We start from the raw sequence: 21,237 nt of genomic DNA, 5'->3' as shown, positions 1-21,237 counted from the left end.
AGATTCTGTGGAGTAGGCACAGTGACCATCAAGCCCATTTTAGGTTATTATAGTAAGTTTGGTTTCTATGGTGAAAACTTAGGTGAATTAAATGATTTCATGGCTGATGATCTGATATATGAGCTATGGCTTGATGACTTTCTTGGTCAAGACTCCCTCTAGCCTCGTTTGGTGGCAAGTAACAAAACTCACTGGAATGTACTAGAGGAACACTGTATTCCTTCAGGTACCTACGGACAAAAGTGCAGCTGGACCCTGTGAAGGCTGGAGGACCAAGAGGCTAAAAGCCATAAAAAACTTTGACTCTCTTCTCTGATTCTGGATTGCAGCTGCATAACTTATTTATTCTTCTGTGTCGCTGAGGACTGGTTATTTCTGCTTCTCCTTAACACACATGGTTCCAAAATGGAAATGTCAACGAGGTTAAATATTAATATCTTCTCAAGGTCAAGTTTCTAATAAAGCATAACCAGCAGTTTTGGATCCCAAGCCCAAATGCTCTGGGGAGAGAACCTGACTGGCCCAGCCTGGGTCAATATCTACTCCTATTACAAGATCTCAACCTTTAGTGCTTTTAACATTGTGTGCTGAGTAATTATTCTTTGTTTGGGTAGGGATGGGGTGAGGCTCTCCTGGGTGTTTCAGGATGTTGCACAACATCCCTGGCCTCTGCTTACTAGATGCCAGTAGGTGCTCCCCCACCTTCACCCCCACCCAATGCTGTGACAGCTAAAACAGTCCAGACATTGTCATATATCGCCTGGGGCAAAATCACCCTTGGTTGAGAAGCACTGCCCTGAGGCTCAGGGTAGAGCACCTCAGAGAACAAGCTTCTGGTGGCTTAGCCCTCTAGGCAGGGAGAATCGCTCCTCAGGGACACGCAGGTGTCTGCTTGGCAGTTGTCCCCAGATTTGTCTAAGAATAGAGATACTGGTGGAAATTATGACTTTTTGACAATTTCTGTAGATTTTTGCTATCATAATTGAATCTCTTGAAATAAGTTAAAAGTTTCAGAATTTTGAGCATTATATGAATTGAAGGAAAACTTAATTTTCAAAGTTGTTGAAACCCATATATGTAGTTTTCCCATTCTGTCCTGATACAGTGACTTCCAAGATTCCAGCTCATATACCCCTATCAGCTAGAGAATGATCACACCTCTTTATATAGAGAGGAAGGAAGGAAGGGAGGGAGGGAGGATTATTTAACTGTGTATTTTGTATTCTATAAAATTTTGCATTTTGTATTTCATAAAATGAAAATAATTTGATTTGATTTCATTTATTAATAGTATTATTACAAGTACTATATGGGACTTCTGGTCCAGAAAAGAAAGCATATACCGATTTCTCCCTCTCCTTCCCCAGTAGGAGCAGCTATACCATGGAAACAATGCTAAGGAAACAACGCAAAGGAGAACTTTGAAAGGTGTTGAGAAAGGCAAACTGGTTTGGGATCCAGCACTGGAGAAACAACACAGCTGTAGGCAGGCATCTGAGGTCCTCCTACCCAACAGATGAAAGGAATCCAAACCTGCAATTCCTAAATGTAAGCTAGCAACAGAAAGTAGCCCAGGTAGGCTCATTCATTCCCCAAAAGTGATGTAAGAACTTCAACAACACTAGGCAAGCCTGGTGGGCTGGAGGAAGAAAAGTCTTTGCCATTTATACACCCATTTTTATTTTTATTTTTTATTTTTTTACCATTTTGTTTTTCCTTTTTTAAAGAAACCATTAATCCTTCAAATTAGTAAAAGTTCACTGCTGATTTGAATAAAGGTTCATATGTTTTAAGAATGCTGAGAAAAATTGGGTGTTTTGTCTTTATATTCAGAATACTTTGAATTTAAATGTCTTAGAAATGATGATAGCTCATAGTTCAACAACTAACAGAAGGGACAATACACACCAAGGGTAAGATAACACTGTTATTTCATAGTGAATGTATATCCATAATTCACATAGTTTATATCTCTGCGCTTAGAGCAGAGTGTGTACACAGTGCTCTTGACGTTCTTTTTTTCTTTTTCTAATGAATGAATGGTGATGTAACTGTTAAGGAAAAGTATTAAGATAGTGAACCTGCAGTTGAGTTTTATCATCCTGTACACATGTGGACTTCCTACTTCCTCTGATGTACAGACTCTGAAGTTAATATCACCACATCTGTGTTGTTGATATTGTTAACCTAGAAACCACAAAGAAATACAGGAGCAACAATATATTTTGTTTCATTTTAAAGTAATGAAATTAGGCATTTACTTGAATAGAAGCAAATCTGCCACGAGGAGGCAAATATTCATTTTCATGTTTCTGATGACTGAAATGTGAAAAGCATCAATTATTAAAATCCATTGACCATTTCAAGGTCATGTTTTTTCTCACTGTTGAACACTTACAAGTCTGGCAATGATTTTCCGTGGGTCCCCAGCATCGGCCAGTACAGGACTTATGGCAACGTCCACCTACAGAACAGGAAAAAGCACATGCACATTATAATCTTTCACTCTTTGACTAGGAGCAACTCCTCTAAGGAAATATTCTTGCTCCTTTATGAGGATTTTTATGTCATACTAGAGTTGAAACATAGCTCATAAAATGCCCACTTAAGTAGCAAAACCTGAATGTCAAATATATATGAAGCTGAAATACAACCTCCTAGTATTCAAAACCCTCTCAACATTTTATAAGAAAAAGAAATTATTTTTAAAATTTTCCCAGAGAGTCCAAAGTAAATATTTACGTGACATAAGCTTCACTTTGACTGCTGAACACTTTTATTCTGCTGATCTTCTCTACTTGATATAATTTCAACAGTTCAATGCTGATACCAACAGATATTAAGGATTAAATCATAATTAAAAAAGGAGTTGAAGTCTATGAAAACAAGAATATATTCTTACAAACATATCATAGACCATTAGAATAAGAGATTACATACATATTTTAGATTACCTTTTGCAAGGGGAGGTTGTGGGTAGGAAGGTGGCTGTAGGATGACCCGCAAGTTAGACCTGGGCAATAGGAGGCTCCTCCCTCCTCCCCTGTCCTTCAGAAGTATGTCCTGCTTACTATTCCCATACATGCAGCTGTTTCAAGGACATAACCTTGAGAGAGTAAGGCGTTGTTGAGACCATCTGGAGTGAATACATGACTGAACCCAGATATGGCTTTCATATAAACTTTTAGGATTCTGGCAGGTACGTGTGATCGACTTGTTTTGAGGCCACCCTGGACAAGTCTCATGTGTAAGTTCCTTTGCTTATTAAAAGTGTCTCCTACCAATCTGGGGTGGTCTGCACCTTTCTTCATACTCTCATTGCCCTCTATATGTGACAGCCAATTTGAGAACCAACTTCTTTGTATAAAAATTTCATGCATTTGAAACAGCTCGGTTTTTTAGAAAACATAATGTCAATGATTAGATAACCTCTTTTAACATTTGTATTAATACTACCTTCATTTTCGAATATCAGCCTTGATCTCCTGTAATGATGTCTTACTCTGAAGGACTGAGCTACTATGGGTATTGTCTTCAGCAAATACAGTTGTCCACAGAGAAACTCCCTTAAGGACTCAGCAAAAGAACACTGCCTAGAATAAATCATTATAATGGCTTTCTTTGAAGTTTACTTCTGAATTTCACTCTAAATGTTTGTGGGTGGAGGGATGTGGAATGGACTTATTTTTAGAATGAAAAGTACATATGAAAACCTATTACAAACTAAAGCTTTCCTACAGGATATAGTTTTTATTAGACCTTCTGTTATTTTTCTAATTCAATTGTGAATAGGTACATAGACCTATTCAAGATGTTTATTTTAGCATGGCTATATAGCAAAACCTATGGAATAGGGTTATAGCAAATGTTTCCATCTTTTCTTGCTTCACAGTTTTTAACTCTTCAACTTGGAAGTTCTTATACCTTGGACATCTTTTTCTTTCTCTCTTTATGGGACTGCTTGAGGGAACTCAGTATGCTAAATGCTTCCACAGCTAAGGAACCTATTCAACAGGCATCATATCTTCTCAGGCTGAACCTCAGATCATCCTAATGGTCTGCCCTTCTGCAAGTGTACATACAGTACTATTCACAAGTGAATATGACACTTAGGCTGAATTCCAGTCACCTTGTTAAAAGTATCAGGATTCTTGCCACAACAGAGTTTATTTAAAGCAGTTCTGTTCGTGAAGCATTGCTGCTGACATCACCAGCATATAATATCCTGTCACTCTGCCATCTGTTTATTTAGACCCAAACACATTATAACCACATAATGCAAGCTCATTCTAGCTGACAGGAAAAGGACTCCATCTGGCCTGAACAATATAACTTTAATCAGTGATAATGATAATTATTATTAAAAACCTACTGGAGTTCTTTTGTATAATGCTAATAAATCTAAATTGATTTATACCAGCGGAAATTAGAAAAGACTGTGAGACTAAATGGGAAGCAGTGAAAACTTTTCCTGACTATAAACTTTCTTATGAGAAAGTAGCTGTTAATGTGCTCGTTTAGATGTGTTAAAACCCTTTCAGTTGATACGTTCAGTGGTTTGTTAATTGAAGATATCTGAAGCAGAGGATGACCCACCATCTAGTTTCTGGCTTCCCTAATTGTATTTGGGGATTATAAAATATTTAGCTTTATTCATTGTAATCAGAGTACTATCTGTAGCTAAAAAGAAAAAAACAATGTAAGTAACTTTAGATATTTAATATTCTCAATGCTATCCTTTTATTGGATCATTTATTTTTTACTTTCTTATTCCTACAGTTCCAATTTATCACCCCAAGACCTACTCTCCGATCCAATATAGAAGGGAATATTACTAGAAACTTGGCTTATGGTTCTCGACAAAGTATATGGCAAGGCCCACTTGGGAACGAGTGATACAGTGCCCCCTCCAACACACATAAAGTTTAAGTCATTTAACCTTCCTTATCCACATGCTATTAGGAGCTTTTGTTTGGTATTTCCCAATTTTCATTCATATTTAAACAGAAATATCTATTACTGTTGTAAGAGGAAGCCAACAACTGCTTCTCTTCTAGGATTTTACTGTCTTATATTCCCTCCAACCATTTTGAGAAACCAATGGATGTGATCAGTTGGCCCACACATTTCAGAATTCTGTGACTCCAAATGTGCTAGAGGACTGTGAACTGAATGTGCTTCCATAAATGGTTGCTCATTCAGGCCTGCCCTTCATTTCACTTTCTGTAGACCTGTGAGTCTTTTGGCATCTGCCCATGTGTTCAGCTCACCTTTGTCTTCAAACTGAGATATATGGCACCTGTGTTAACACTATTTTCACTGAGCTGTTACAATTAAGTAAATGTCAAAATATCTGACCAAAACTTTTGACTGGAGATATTTCTGAATTATTGCATTTGCCACACTTTCATGCCTGCAGTGTTAGTTTGATTTCTATAGACAATTGGTAGTGGGCTATTATGTTTAATATGTTGTAAAATATGTTTTTAGCTTTTTGTTCCCAACATTTCTGTTGCACAAAAGTGTCAAAAGATGAGAGGGTAGATAATGGATTTCCTTAATAATTATCTATCAAAATAGGGGGGAAAAATTCTATAAACTTTTCTTCCTACCTTCCTTCCTTCCATCAATCTATCTATAAGTATTTCTTGAGTACCTTCTTCACTTAGGTATTAGGAACTATTGGAGTTAAGAGGAAACAGAAATGGTTTCTTCTCTAATAGAGTTTAAAATTAATTTAGCATTACTTTGAAGGGTTTGGTTATTCTGTATCTAATTTTCACCCTTTATAGGTTTGAGGAAAGAAGCCAATAAATCTGAATTTTTAACAGTCCTCTAGCTCACAGAAGAAGAGTTGGGCAAAGCCAGGCTAAGCTGGACCATTTCCAAGGTAATGCCTGGTAGCTCAGAAGTCTGCTATGCTCCTTATAAAATGATTTATCTATATGACATCTCAAATGAGATCAGCCCAGAGCATTTCAGTGGAGAGGATAAGTATGGCCTCTGAAGGGTCCCTTGTCTCCTACAGAAAGAGAAATACTTTAGCTGTGGCCCAATATCTTATGAAATGTTCTTTCCATCCTCTATTCTCAGGTATGCATTATCTCAGGCCGGTGGATTTCTTGAGGAAAAGAGACTCTATATCTCATTAATATTTTAGTCTGAATTAGTTTTATAAACTACTTCTCTAGTAGTATGTTTTTAGAATGAGGACAGCAAAAAGAGGATCCAATCAGATACAACCTTATATAAATGGGAAAAAATATTTTGGGGTACTGATATTTGCCATCCAAATCTATTTCCATGTCTCAATCTGCTATATGATTCTTTTCCATTGTTTACTGCAATAATTCTTTTAAAACTGTGTGAGAATAATTTCTATTCAGCTTAGTGATAAGCATGGTTATTTAAATTAAGTTCTACTTCTCTCATTGTGACTAAATTATAAGGTGAAATAAAAAATAAAAACAAAATTTAAACAAACATTTCTGTCACTTAAACAACCATTTTAATCTTGTAAAATAAGTGCTGATTATTGCACATCAGCACTTTTTTAATTCACAGGCAATCACCTCTGCTTCGATAAGGCCTTGTTCATTGTACAAGTTAGCAAGTATGACAAGTTTATGCTTCTCTAGCAGATATTACTAAAAATGTAACTTTTGTACTCCTTTTGTTGTGAACTAGAGTCTCTGAGCCACTTTTATATTTTTAAGAGTCATAAATTCAATGCCAGAATTTTCCTTGTTTGTAGGAATGCCTGACAGCAGAGATGGGATTTAATACGTACTGGACTGTTTTCTACAAGTCATATGCCAGGATAGTTGAAGAGTTACAAAATACAAGGCCCTGGCAACCATAAAAGATTATATCCCCAAACTGCCTTTTGCAATGCAGTTATATCCTTGGATTCTTCTTTAGTCCTTTTAAAAACTATCAGTCTTGACCTCTTAAAACTATTTTACTGGGGAATGAGTGAGAGAGTAGTATCTTTTTCATGACCATGTAACTCAAAAGGGAAGTGGAATATTTATTGAAAGTCTAAACTAAACCAGCCCCTATTCTTGAACAGAGGATACAAAGATGAGTAGGTCAGTGTCTTGCCCTCAAAGACTAGGAAATAGGTAGAAAAAATAGGCAAATAATTATGATAATCATAATATTTTCTAAAACATAGATATGCATAAAGTGGAGAGGAAGGATTTGAAAAAGGCTATGCAGAGGGATGGGCATTTCAATTGGGTTTAAATGTCTAGTTTGTCCAGTAAAGGAGAGTAGACTAGGAGAGTTCTGGGCTGAATGATTAACCTAAGCAATGACTCAGGGGCATAGATGAGCCCAACTCTTTGGAACTATAATGAATAGTTTATGGTCCCTTTAGCAGTTTTCATAGGAAAAACAGCTGGAGTATGAGTTTACAAAGTACCTTGAAAGTCTTTTAAACAGGTTGTAGCTGACACTGTAAAGACTTCATGGAGTTGGTCAAAGTTTTTGATCATTTAAATGATGTGGTTTGACCTGCAGGGTAGAAGACAAGTGTCTTGGATTACGGTTCCTAAAATGTAATGTTGACACTTCAGTAGCTTGTGCAAAATGCTGCTTTTGTAGTCTGGGGTGAGGTACAGGAACCCATATTTTTTAAAAGAAACCTCAGGGATTCTGATTACAATGGTTCTAAAATGACAAAACATTAACAAGAAATAATGGTTTGGTATATAATTCCAAACTCTGTTAATATCATGGCCATATTTTGAGACAGTACTTTGTTATATCTGATCAGATGCTTGGTAACCAAACTTACAGAATTAAACACTGTAAAAATCTAGCAGTCTTTCATTTCCCAGTGTTTACACCTTAATTTATAGATATATATCCATCAAACTGCATTTTTCTCCCAGAAGTCCTAAAAAAAATACATAGCTTTTTAAAAATTTAGATTATTATAAACTACCCATATGATAGTAAAGTCACAATATGATTCCAAGCAAATATTATGTTGGTGTCATTACTGAATGATATTACTGTATTGTGGAATTGCTCTTTTTTTATCAGATGTTAAAACAACCCTTGTTCTTGCCTGACAGCTCTCATTGTCATGTGTTTATTTAGTCTCACACTTTTGTATATAAATGACTTTACAATTTTCTTCCAATCACAATTCAATCTTCTTATCTTTTCTATTATTAGAAAATCAGTTACTGAATGGAAACTTTTTTATACAGTTTGCTATTCAGAAAAAGATGGGCAGGTATTTTTCACTACTGAGGAAGGCAAAGTTAGAAATTAAAAATACATATAGGTGGAATTTTTCATCTATCAATAAATTAAATCAGGAGTTAGCAGTTTAAAGTATCTAAAGTAATCCCTGGATTGAAAAAGAAGTAGGTAATGTCAAAGGTAAAGTCAACTTCATTAAACTTGGTTTTTCTACAAGCAGTACTGGGATTCAGTCAAGCAATCTATAGAGTAGTACTTATACTTGTGATTAAGATTAATTTTGAACAGAAGTATGAAATACATTGTTTAGCCTGAAACACCTCAATCCACCCTTTCCTCAGGTGCTCAACTTCCCATTGCTAACCCAGCAAAGATTATCTCCCTTACACTTGCCTCAGATGGGATTATGAATAAACAGCTAGTGGACTGACCAATGATCTGGCACACAGAATTGTGCAAAGGTTTCAAAGTACTGATCCTTCTTAGCAAACCGTCACTTTTCCTGAGGTCTTCTTTAAACACAAATCAGTCTAGAGCAGAAATAATAATGGCAGAAACTCCAGGTACAAATGCAATACTTGGTAGAGTGTGGCGGGAAAATCCATAAGAATGCCATTTTTAAAACCTCTTAAATCATACATAGGTGTAAACCAGCTGTTCTGTTAGTGTGTTGAGTTTAGATCTGTTTCTACATTTAGATTCAAGTAGAATGAACAGATCCACACAAATTTCACAGGCAAATGGAATATGATGAGAATCTATTTAAAACATAAGGTTGTTTATTATCATGTGTGCAGACTCATATGATCATAAGAGTGCATGATGAAAGAAATTTAATACATATTATGCCAAATTAAAATGCACATTAATAGACTAAAGGAATTATATTTCTCACTGAATAGAGAGATCTGATACAATGTTATATATGCAATATTGTGATATTGCTGTTCCACATATCCTATACTTGTCCCAGTACATTTTAAAAATCCTTTAGGTTATAACCAATAGAAAAGGACTTTAGAAGGAATAATCATAAAGGGACCAAATGGCTTTTGGCAAAGTCATACTATCAATAACACAAAATGACTCATGAGGAAAAATATATTTTTTCCTGAAAAAAATAGAAGCTGTGATATTTGATACTGTCAAACATTTCTTCCAACTCAAAAATTTGAGAGCTTTAATTACCACTGTTTATAGCCGTTAGCACAGAACTGAATATAAGAATTCCACCTACCTACTGTGGAACAGAATTAGTTCCAATCAGTGTCAAATGCATTTCTGAACATATAAATGAGGGGTCTGAACAAACTGGGAAACCTTACCAACAGGCTTAAAGAATAAACTAAGACGTGTCTGCTGGTTGCAGTCCACAGTAGTAATAATGATGGGTATATTTATGAGCACTTAGAATGAACCAGCCAAGGCCATCAAGAGCACCCACTAGCATCCTTCAGAGTGTAGTCTTATCTAGATGACACTTGGAGGTCTGCAGTATAGAGACTGTTCATCTGTATGTGGTGGTGGCTCTTCCAGGATAATCGAAGCATTTTATGTAGATTAGCTCAGTTAATCCTCATAAAACATCAATAAACACCCATCAAAATTTTTATCTCCAGACCAGACCATGTGGAGTTCAGGCTCATGCTTCCAACAGCTTACAGAACCTCTCCACCTGTATGATTAGCAGGTGTTTAAATATCTGCATGTCCAAATTTAATCCCTGATCTTCCTACCTAGCCAAAAATTTATCCCTGCAAAGTTTTCCCCATCTCAATCATGATGAGGTGGTGCATGTGTTCATATCTGTTGATGTTTATATGAAACACTGATTTAGAACCACAAATATAGAGATTCATATTGATACCATTAAATTTTCTATTGTTACAAATTTTGGCTTATCATTTCATCTACCAAGTGCTCTTAAGATCTGAATGGTCAACCAGAAGCTCATGTTAAAACAATTGGAGTCATCCTCAGCTCCTCTTTTTTCTCTTACAGTCCAGGTCCAAAATTGTTAGCATATCCAGTTGACCCTAACTTCAAAATTTACCTAGTGTCCAATCATTTCCTACCATCTGCACCATTGAACTGCAGTCATCTCCTGCTTGGATTAATGCACTAAGCTCCTAACTCATGTGCTAGCTTCCATGCTGGCCTCTTTATAATCTCTTCTTAGTATATTAGCCAGAGTGATCTTCTGCGTCATACCAGATCCAATCCCAATAACTTCCCATCTCTCTCAAAGCACAGCCAAAGTGCTTACAGTGGTCTTCAAGGCCCCACAATATTTGGCCCTCTCTTCTGTGCCTCCAGAATCTTACCTCCTACCATTCTCCTCCTGGTTCAGTCTTCTCACTCCCATGCCCTGCTGTTCCTAGGATGTGCAAGTGCACCCTCCGCAGAGGGCCCTTCCCTTCCTGCTCCCTGTAGTCAAATGGGTCCCCTGCTTAATTGCTTTTCTCAGATGCCACCTCTCAGTGAGGTCTTCTCTGATCTCCTCTGTTAAATATCAAATATTCCAGATGCTATATTTTGCTTTTAATACATGTTAAAATTAGAAATGTTGTAAAGTACAGAACAATATAAAAGAATAAATAAAAATCATTCTCAAACTTTGTAATTTCATTTTTTTCATTTTTTTGGAAAAAATATGCATATAGTACTTAAAATAATGAAATGCTCTACTTAGTTTTATGACTTGTTTTCATATTATATTTTATCTTAAACATTTTCAGATGATGTTAAATAAATGTGATTTTTATTGTTTTGGTGAATTTGCCTTTCATGATACAGACATTCCATTACTCAATTAACCACTGTGGAACATTTTGCTGGTACATGTAAGAGATAAAGACATATGTTTAAATGAAAGTACACATTAAGAAAATATCACTAATTTCATGTCATATTTTTAAGTAGATTTGTAGCTCATGGAAAGATGATGTGGATATTAGAAAAAATTTGACCGTGTCTGTCTTTATATCCTTCTGGAAAACTGATGGGGTCTGGAAGAGTTGTGTAGATTTGCAGATGACAAGCACATGTATCTGAACATTTGATAAAAAAATGGATATTCTGGCTGACCTAGATTGATGTGCTGGTTCTAGCAGTATACCAAAGGCCTGTACATATCTGTTATATTTGATCTTTTAATCACTTAGTTGGATAAAATAATTGCAACATACCTTATTTACAAATGATACAAATCTGGAAAGGGTTGTGATTGCTGATACATAGGATAACCATTCAGATTTTAAAAGCATTTGGTAGATGAAATGATAAGCCAAAGTTGGTGATAGTAGAAAATTTAATAGGATCAATATGAATCTCTGCATTTGTGGTTCTTAATCAGTATTTCATGTAAACATCAACAGATATGAACACATGCACCACCTCATCTATCAGTTATTGAGCACATTCTACCCTCTAATTGGTAGATTAAATGCTTTACACATAGTATCTCATTTAATTTACACAACCTTATAACCGAAGCACTATTATTTGTCCCATTTTAAAGATAAGAAAACAGAAGTGTCCTTTAAGTGGAACCAGAGACTTGTCCCTTTACAGTATGTCAGTCCTTTTAACACATAGCATATATACTGGTCAAAAATTTTTGTTCTTGCACATTTTTTCTTTATAATTGGTATTTACTTTGATTCTAATATTCGCTTATTAAAGTTCAGCAACAAATGGGACTAAAATAAATGTAAACTATATAGAAACATATTTTAGTAATTAGCATTTATAATTGTCATAGGAAATCATAGCCTACAGTTTAGGGAAGATAAAAATATGTGAAAATACTATCGAGTACATAACCAATTTATAATGTCATTTTCCTGATCAAAGTGTTCATGTAAGTGCTGGTAAGATGCAAAAAAAACAAGCTTTGAAATCATTTTATTTGTATTTGGTCTATGTTATTTACAAGTGGTGGGACCTTGGGTCCCCAAAGAAACTTTACCTGAAAAATCACTTTCTCATTAATAAAATATAGATGAAGATACTTATATATGTTAGGGGTGATTAAGAGAGATAACATGTAAAATACTTGGCATGTAAAGCATCAATCAATGTTCATTTCCTTCCCCCTCCCTCGCAACATTATATATATAAAATATTACAGAAAAACACAGAGAGACAAAAGATGGAGAGTCAGCAGAGGTGACATGGCAGACAAATCAAATAATCTGGAGACAGAAATGTTATGTGGAATTGAAGTGATCAGCAGTTACCACAGTCAAGTAATAAACAAGGGGTAGGGTGTGACATTTCAGGAACTCTGACACATTGGGCCAACAGGGACAAGTGGGTTTTGGAGGTCTCTGTATCTGTCTGCAAAGTTTGAGAAATGATAGTCTTAGCAGGAATGTTACTAATAATCCAAATGCAGTGAGTTCTCACTCTGTTACTGGAATGTCACATTCTTGCATATATCAGCCTATTAAATATGCAAGGAAAGAAAGAGGGCAGAGAATATTTCAGGATAGGTGAGAGAAAGGGAAAGAGAAACTGATGGTGGAACAATGCCTTGGATTATAGCAGACGATTAGATGTCATTGATACTGGGTTTCTGCCCATTCCCTCCTCTGTGAAATGACCCTCGTCGGTGAGATTGCTAGTCAGAGAGGCTAGTGGATTCCTGCTGAACTATAACCACCCACATGTTCAGTTTGTGAGTGGTCACATTCCACGGCCAGAATCAACCCAAAGAACTTGACTTCTTTCAAAGAGCATTAAATGGGATCCAAAGCGTTGAATGTGGCAAGAGTTATAAATTTTTTCTCAATTCTCACGTTCCTCACACAACTCTCACTCTCTGAAGTCTCCCATTCACCACAACCCCACCCACACTAGTGTTCACTCCCTCCCTCTTCCTGCCTTCTACCATCACAAAGCTCTCTGGTTACATAATTCTCTGCTCACCTCATATTTCGCATCTTAAGTATATATTGAAACATTCTAGGATGACGGTGTGTGTGTGTGTGTGTGTGTGTGCGCGTGCGCGCGCACGCATGGGTTTGAGAGACAGTTTGGTCCAGTGGGCTGGGAAGATCAGGCTAGCAGACACAGAATGTTTGAGCAGGTGGGCAAGGAAGACCATGAATATTCTCAAGGTGTCATTTTGATCCTGTCAGAGCACTCATTACTTGAGAAGAAATGTACTGATTCTCTTTCACTGTGAGCATAAAGAAATTCCCCATCTGTGTGGCATGGTCTCCATGAACAGCCTGGCTCCAAGAAGAGATCTATCTCTTCTGTGAATTAATAAGAAATGGGTATTATCATGGGAAAACTGAAATGGATGAAATTATTACAAGCTCCTTAAGGGAAGAGCCATTTCTTCTCCATAGTTCCTAATGGTACACAAAACACAATAGACCTCCCAGATGGAATAACCTATCATTTCCTTCACTAAGAGGCTGATATCCTCACAAGGCAGTGCTAACCCAGGTTCATCCACCCTGAGTAAATTTTGAAAGGTCTCATAATGTCTGTGGTTTGGGACTTCATAATTATAACTAGGACCATTAATCTTACAGCCTTCCTTTTTTATTATATCTGAGATTGAGACTGATTTTTTGTTACAAATTGCTAGCCTGTAGCAGTCAGTTGGGGAGATGAGACATCACTGAGACAGATAACCAAGAAAAATGGGTTACAAATTGCAAAAGATTGGGTATCTCCATGGCACTTTATTAAACAAACTCTTGTGAGGTAGCAGCCAGAATTCTCACCTTATGATCCTATTGTTCTTTTCATCTGCCAAAGGGACTTAGCTGTTTTTATACACACATGTTACATGCCCCCCACAAGTCTTCACACTTAAAATAAAAACAATCACATTAACAAATAGGCACATTTCTAAAATGCCACTGTAAGCCTCAGGACTGGAAATTGGTTTTTAAAATTGATGGAGGTTATAAGAAAGTGACCGAAAAGGTATTACATTAAGTAATAAGTTTAAAATGTCTTGGTGTAAAATGTTTTCTTTAGTTTGCTTTTGAAGTTCACACACAAAAACTAAAATTCAGGAATAATGGATTTATAATATCTTTTAAAAATAGGATTTCATCAACAAGGTATTTCAAAGGAATTTCATATTGATGTACTACTAGACAGATCTGGAAATTGACTTATTTACAAAAAAAAGCATACATGATTTTCAAACCACTGCATAAACACCTATGGTATTCCACTGCAAAAAGACTTAAGCTTAAATATCAGCCCCACTACCTGTCATTCTGCCCCAGCTTCTTGTTTACTTAAAAAATACTGTTGGCCTTATAACCATCAGAAATACAAATCCTCCAAAGAGAATCAAAGTCCTTATTAGCTTGCATATTAAAAAGTTAGTCATAACTTAGATATAATGCAATTTTATCACACAGCAGGTATCACTCAAGGGAATTTATTTCTCATGACAACTTTAGGAGGAAACTTCTAGTACAGATGAGAAAGTTGAGGCCAGAGAAGTGTAACAACTTCTCCAAGGTCACACAGTAAACAATTGGCCTGAGTTAGGCCTGAGATTGGAGCCTAGATTCCATACTCTTAACCAATATAACCAAGTGTCTAATTCATGTTAACAGATACAAGAACGGAATAGTCATGGGGGACAAAGGAGGACAGGGCCTTATAAAGTGGATCAAAACACACATAGGGAGACACACTTTAATGATGACACAGTAAGTCCTGTGTAATTTAAGCTGTAAGTACTGAGGAAGTTCAGTGAATTTGGAGAGGTCACGAAACAATTAGGCGAGGATGTTGAATAGGATCATTAATAAAGATTTATTCAAAGTCACCCAGGGAGTGACTTACATGGAATTAAAAAGATGATTTGGGGTCATTTTCCAAAATCTCTGATGTAAGTGGGGAATAAGCAGCATTCAGCAGACAACCTCACTGAGTGGGGTGGAGGGCACTATAGGAGAATGTCAAAACCATTAAAAAAGGAGTCTTTCCCCACTCCACTCCCCACCCCCACAAATTATATGTGTTTTTGCTTACAAATGATGAAGGGAAGTTAAGAAGTCTTATCACAATTCCCAGCTTTAGGGTAGGATACAGGACAAATGGAGCCTCTCTGGGAGGATCAGATCTAAATAACAAACACTAAAAAATTATAAATTGACAATAACTAATATTTATTGAGCACTTACTGTGTGGCAGGCACTGTTCTAGATACATTTTCACCTAGTGAAAATTCTCATGTGGGAAAAATTAAGGATAAAGGGACTAAGGAGAGCTGAAAAAAACTCTTAATGTCAAGATTCAAACTCATGAAGGACCCCAGAGCAAAAGCTCAGCCCTAGGCTTTCCTTTGAGGCAAAGAAACAAAATAATTGTGCAAAGAGGATGAAAGTACAGTATGCTTTTCCCTGAAATAAAAGGTTTTAGTAGGGAGGAAAAGAAGAACAATTATTTTGGATTCTTCTATCTCTATGATTATCCATTCAATTTTTTAAAAGTAATTTATATTACACTCTTAGCCTAAATTAATTTAATATTGATGAAACAATGTTTTGGGATTTTTTCACCCTCAGATAAATGTCTGGATCAACTGTATGGATTAATAGAAATGATTTATTATTTCATAAGAATGTTACAAAACTGCATGATAATTAATTTATCTTTCTCTACTGAATCAAAACCAGGCAGATCTCTGTTAGTTATACAGCTATAAAGATCCTTAGTAATTTGCCTATTCCACTAAAAATAGCAGATCTTTTCAATAAAATATTTGATATCTAAAATTATGCAACTTAATGAAATTTAGAAATGAAGAAGTGATGGTTATCCAACATTCTATTGTTTTTACAAATTTTTAGTTTCATCACACATTTTTTCTGAAAAATACATTTTGGTTTATGATAGTTAACTATTAACAAAGTCACTAATAACTGGCATGTGGGTACCCAGTTTAAGTCTGTATTTTACTTTTTGATACAGAGTTTGAACTGATTCCATAGAAATTATTTTTGATAAAATCCTATCTGGATCAAAATATTTTTTTGATAAAGCATGAGGATGTAGAAGAGTAATAGTTGGTCAGGACATTTAATTCTAGATGACTTTTCCTTTGTGTATTTTTTAATTGCATATTTTTCTTTTATATATTTCTCTTACTTATATTTTAAAAGAGAACTTTAAGAGAAATGTCATTTCATAATTTCCTTTCCATTTATTCTTCCCTGCTTAGAGAGAGCACCTACAATTGCCAAAAGAATCACCTCTAAATAGAATATAATTTGTTCTTGCCAGGCAGAAAAGAATTAAATAAAAGTTGCATACGGCTGCATGGAACTAGACTTGAAAGACTGCTAAGCGGGTTAGCAGCTTGAGCTCCTAATTCATCTCTCCCCAGCTCCCTAGCGCGATGCCAACTCTCCTGCCCCAAGCCTCCAGTGTAACGAGCAGCCTCTCCCCAACTCTGCTCCAAACTGAAATAAGGACACGAATCAGAGAGGGAAGACAAACGTAAAACTGCTTTTCAAATGTTATGAAAAGGGAAACCTGAATATATGATTTTCAGTTACTTGTAAACATCTTCCAGTCACTTCCTAGCTTTCTCTAAGAGGAGAAATTAGAGAAGAAAAGGGAAACAGTGAGCTCTTTGAATTCTACTTGACTGTGGAACTGAGTTCCATGAGACCACTTTCATGAGTAAACATGTGAATGGTAATGAAATCTATGAATGATAGTCGCAGAACAGGACAGACACATACATAATCACTCAACCCATTCTAGAGTAAACAAATCAGATAAAAATAGAAGACGGTAATACTGAATGGGTTCAGTATAATTTCCATTCAATTTTACTTTATACAATCAGTGTTAGGTTTTAAAACATCAATTGTGGAATGTTTTGCATATCGCTTTTACATTAACTAGGTACTTGTTATTTGAGTCAATAGAATTTTATTTGATAGGATGTTTGGTACTTCGTGAAAATTTATGTCAGTTTTTATCAGCCTAGCATTTTGACCCTTACATCCAGTTCTTACAGGCTTGGAATTATTTGCAAATCCTCTTACAGCAAGATGATTTAAAACTTTATATAGGAGTACATTTTTTTTTAATTGTGAAAAAAAATGGAATGAAAGAAATGTGGATGTTACCAGCTGTCTCTTACTGATATCACTTCACATTAATGTTCCTTGCTTTATATTTAATTTTTTTATTGTGGAATAATGCACAAAACACAAAATTTACTTTTTTAACCGTTTTTAAGTGGGCAGTTCAGTGGTACTAAATACATTGACATTGTTGTTCGGCAATCACCTCCATCTATCCCCAGAACCCTTTTCATCTTGTAAAACTGAAATGATATACTCATTAAACAGGAACTCCCAATTCTCCCCTCCCACCAGCCTCTGGGGCAAACCATTGTGTTTTCTGTCTTGGTATTTGACTACTTAAGTATCATATGTTAGTGGAATCATACAATGTTTTTACCACTGGCTTATTTTACTCAGCATGATGTCCTCAAGGTTCATCCACATTGTAGCATGTGTCACAATGTCCTTCCTGTTTAAGTCAGAATAATATTCCATGATCTGTATGTACCACATTTTGCTTATCAATTTATTCACCAATGGACAGTGGGGAAACAGATATTTTTTATTAGATACCTTCATGAGATTTTCCTCTAATTTAAACAGACTGTGTAGCTCTACTTTGCTTTTCTCTCCAATAAGAAAAATATCACTCAATTTCCAAAATCTCCAATTCTAAAACTTAACATTTCAAAAAATGTTAGCAGTTACTATTTCAAAGTAAAGCTGATTATTCTTATTACTTTCTTTGTCCTGTCTGAACAGTTGCTTTAAACACCAAGTATACAATCAGAGTTTTATGTTAACACAATATCAGTATGAAATGCCTTGTATATTTCTTTACATTAAGTATTTGTTATTTGAGTCATTACAGAATTTCATTTGGTTAGGATAAGTTTCACATTTTGTGACTGACAGTTGATGTCAGTTCTTATCAATCTAGCATTTCAACCCTTATACCTAATTTCATAATATTCACAACTTTTAGTTAAGTAAATGATGTTATTTTTTCAATGAAAACCCCCATACTGAAAAGGTTGATTAAGATTTATATTAAAATAAATTTAGAGAAATAATAAAATCTGAAGACTGCTCCAACTGCTCCCCAGAGACCTGCTATTTCATGAAATTTTGATCTCTTCAACCATCACTGGAAGACAGCAAGCCCTTGCAAACTTGCAGGCTGCCAGGGCTCTCAGTGACCCCACATGGGACTCTCAATACCTCCTTTACAGAATTTCTGAAAGAATCAGAAATAGGGTTAAGTGCCTGTGATATACCAGGCCCAGGAGGTCACATGCACATAAAGCACATTGTTGTTGAAATTAGTAACAGAAGTTTCACAAAACAACAGAGAGCTACATATTCTCTAAGAGAGGATAATACATTTGGTAGCTGGCTTATCTGCAGCAAGCCCATACCTTCTACGCCAATTTTGAATCAGCATGTGGTCTGTATTCATCATAATAGGCTCTGCTAATCATTTTACTGGCCTAGAAATCCTACAGCAGGCCAGTGCTACTTTTGCTTGCCCCTACAATCAATTGAAGAACTTGAAGACGGATAGTTCCCATCCTAAATTGAACTGGCTCAGAGAGAGTCTCAGTAGATTTTGATGCATGTCTAAACCATTAATCCGCTTATGTCTGGACATAAAGAACCTTGTCCTCTTGTTACGCTAGATCATGATATACAGCATCTCTACTGTCATTTGACATAAAAATAATTTTCCTTCCAACAAGCTGAGGTCATGAAGATTTATTTGAAGGTAGAAAATTGACCATTTTAAGGCTGGAACAGTATGTGTGTAGGGTACAGAGGAGTTAATCTTTGAGGCAGAAACTCAGTTTACTCTGAGAGAGACCATTTAGCCCTCTGTAAGCCTGTTAGTCAAAAAGAGGTGAATATCTATCCATTCTTGAGGAAATCTTGAGTGAAAGAAGTACACATACAGGCAGAAGCTATGTGTGCTGTTTAATAATTTAAGTGAAAAATAATTAAATGAAGAATTTCAGAATACGACCTTGAAGAGTCAGCTATTTTTCCTCTTTAAATAATGAGTTAAACTGCCCTGTCCCTACAGAGGTTGTTCTTTCCTGAATTGTGTGTGTGTGTGTGTGTGTGTGTGTGTTATTCAGCATCTGCCCCACAGAAGACTTGGGTCCATAATCATTCATACTATACATGACGTATAGGCTTCCTTTCTCTGCATCATTACAGAGAGAAAAGATAAACACTACTACACTGGGCTTAGCCCAGTAATTACCTCCATAGGGTTGCTGACGTTCACATATGGCAATAGTGTACACAGCTAACTGTGAGACTTTCTAGAATTTTGAGAGCTGATTGTTAAATACAGCTGTTACTAAATATTAAATTATATAAACCCATAATTAAATTTTATTAAAAAAAGGTAACATATGCTAAACATTATTTCATTATTACTATATTTTACTATTATCTATACAATTGAGTCTATTTACATCTACTAAATCTGTATTTAGTAATTGTGTAAATATTACATAATGGCTAGCTGGGCATTCTCTTCCAAAATCCATATTGTTTGCTCAAAAGAGACAAGGTTAAGAATGTTTACACCACGGAAATCAGCAAAATCTACGAACTGGGGTGTTTTCCTTCCCTGGTTTTTGAAGAGTTGTTATTAAACATCTACCAGCACATTTCTGGCATATGGTATAATTTTAGACTGAAAAAGAATGCTTTGGCATATACACTATTAAAGCTTTTCCAAGGGAGCCACAGTATATTCTGTGCCTGAAGTGAGTATTTCCTTATGTAACAAATTGATGTTTCTAGTAATTTAGAAACAGAAAATGAAATGAACCTTTGCCTGGAGAAAGGACAAAAACACCAGGGTGAAAAAACACCTAGTCCTTAAAGGTTTGGAAATGGGTCAGAAGGTCACACATGAGTAAGAACAAAAAAGTCAGGCTTGGGCCTCTCTGTCCCTAAAATAACCACGATTGTTATTAGCAAAATCATGTTAGTAACTAATCTCATTTGTGCTTTGAAGAAGTTGGGGGTCTTAAGAGCAGTTAAGGGCGTCATGCATGGCTGTGAGGTTACTGGAGAGGCTGGGGTTGGCAGTAAGAGGATCAGGACAGGGTGGAGAGCCTATGGAATTCGTTTTAGATTTTAGGTGATTTATATGCAAAAGGAAAGTACAAATTAACTTGTAATCCTAAACTGTTGAGACCAATGTGTGCTTATGTAAGTGTGTGTGTCTGTGAACATTTATAATTGTCTATTTTATGTATTTATTATATACAAATATGTATATATAGACAGATATGATTTGTAATAAAATAAAATAGCACATGCAATGCATGACAAATATGAACCCTGAGATGAGTTAAGAGATCTATTATGAGAAAATTCTGTTCTGCCACCTGAAGGTAAAGTACTGCTAAAGAATATTTTGTTACTTCTTAGAAAACCAAGATAATACTTCTTTAATTTAATACATACATTGTTTGATGGAAAAGTTAACTGAGGGAAAGCTATTGCATATGATGAAAATAAAGATATGTCATTAAAATGTACTCAAAAAGTGAAAAATTGCACTTTTATCCTAAGAAGTCAAGGAACAAAACCAAGCCAGCAGGCATACCTGTGCTTGCCCCTTGTAATGTTCATAAATAAAAGTTTGTCCTGGAGTGAGTTTCAGTCAATACGGATATCTTCTTGTAAATGTAGTGATAAAGGCCTTCTCCAAAATGGGTCAGATTCAGATGTTTACTCATTAACAGGATTAAAAAGATACCTTAGTTGTCACTTGCTCTTATTTTTAAAAATTCATTCCCAGATTCTGTTAGTTCTGTTTGCTAATATTTTGTTTAGAATAATTGCATCTGAATTCATAAGTGATCTTTCATTCTTTGGTTGTTTGTTTTATAAGATGAGATTGATGCAAATTTATTTTATAAATCTT

General features: G+C 35.6%; 1 protein-coding gene across 5 annotated transcripts in view; it reads right to left on the bottom strand.

Moving 5' to 3' along the window:
* ERBB4 (erb-b2 receptor tyrosine kinase 4) overlaps positions 1-21,237 on the bottom strand; it is a 1,101,636-nt gene that overhangs the window by 345,632 nt on the left and 734,767 nt on the right. For all 5 annotated transcript variants that reach the window (XM_057503587.1, XM_036926862.2, XM_036926865.2 and 2 more), the window contains exon 5: positions 2,399-2,464. In XM_057503587.1, coding sequence (XP_057359570.1) covers positions 2,399-2,464 — 66 coding nt within the window. The remainder of the gene's footprint in view (positions 1-2,398; positions 2,465-21,237) is intronic.

This window comes from Manis pentadactyla, chromosome 6, assembly GCF_030020395.1.
Source record: "Manis pentadactyla isolate mManPen7 chromosome 6, mManPen7.hap1, whole genome shotgun sequence".
Classification (NCBI taxonomy): domain Eukaryota; kingdom Metazoa; phylum Chordata; class Mammalia; order Pholidota; family Manidae; genus Manis; species Manis pentadactyla.
The sequence above is the reverse complement of the archived record's forward strand: the minus strand, read 5'-3'. Positions and strand labels throughout refer to the sequence as shown.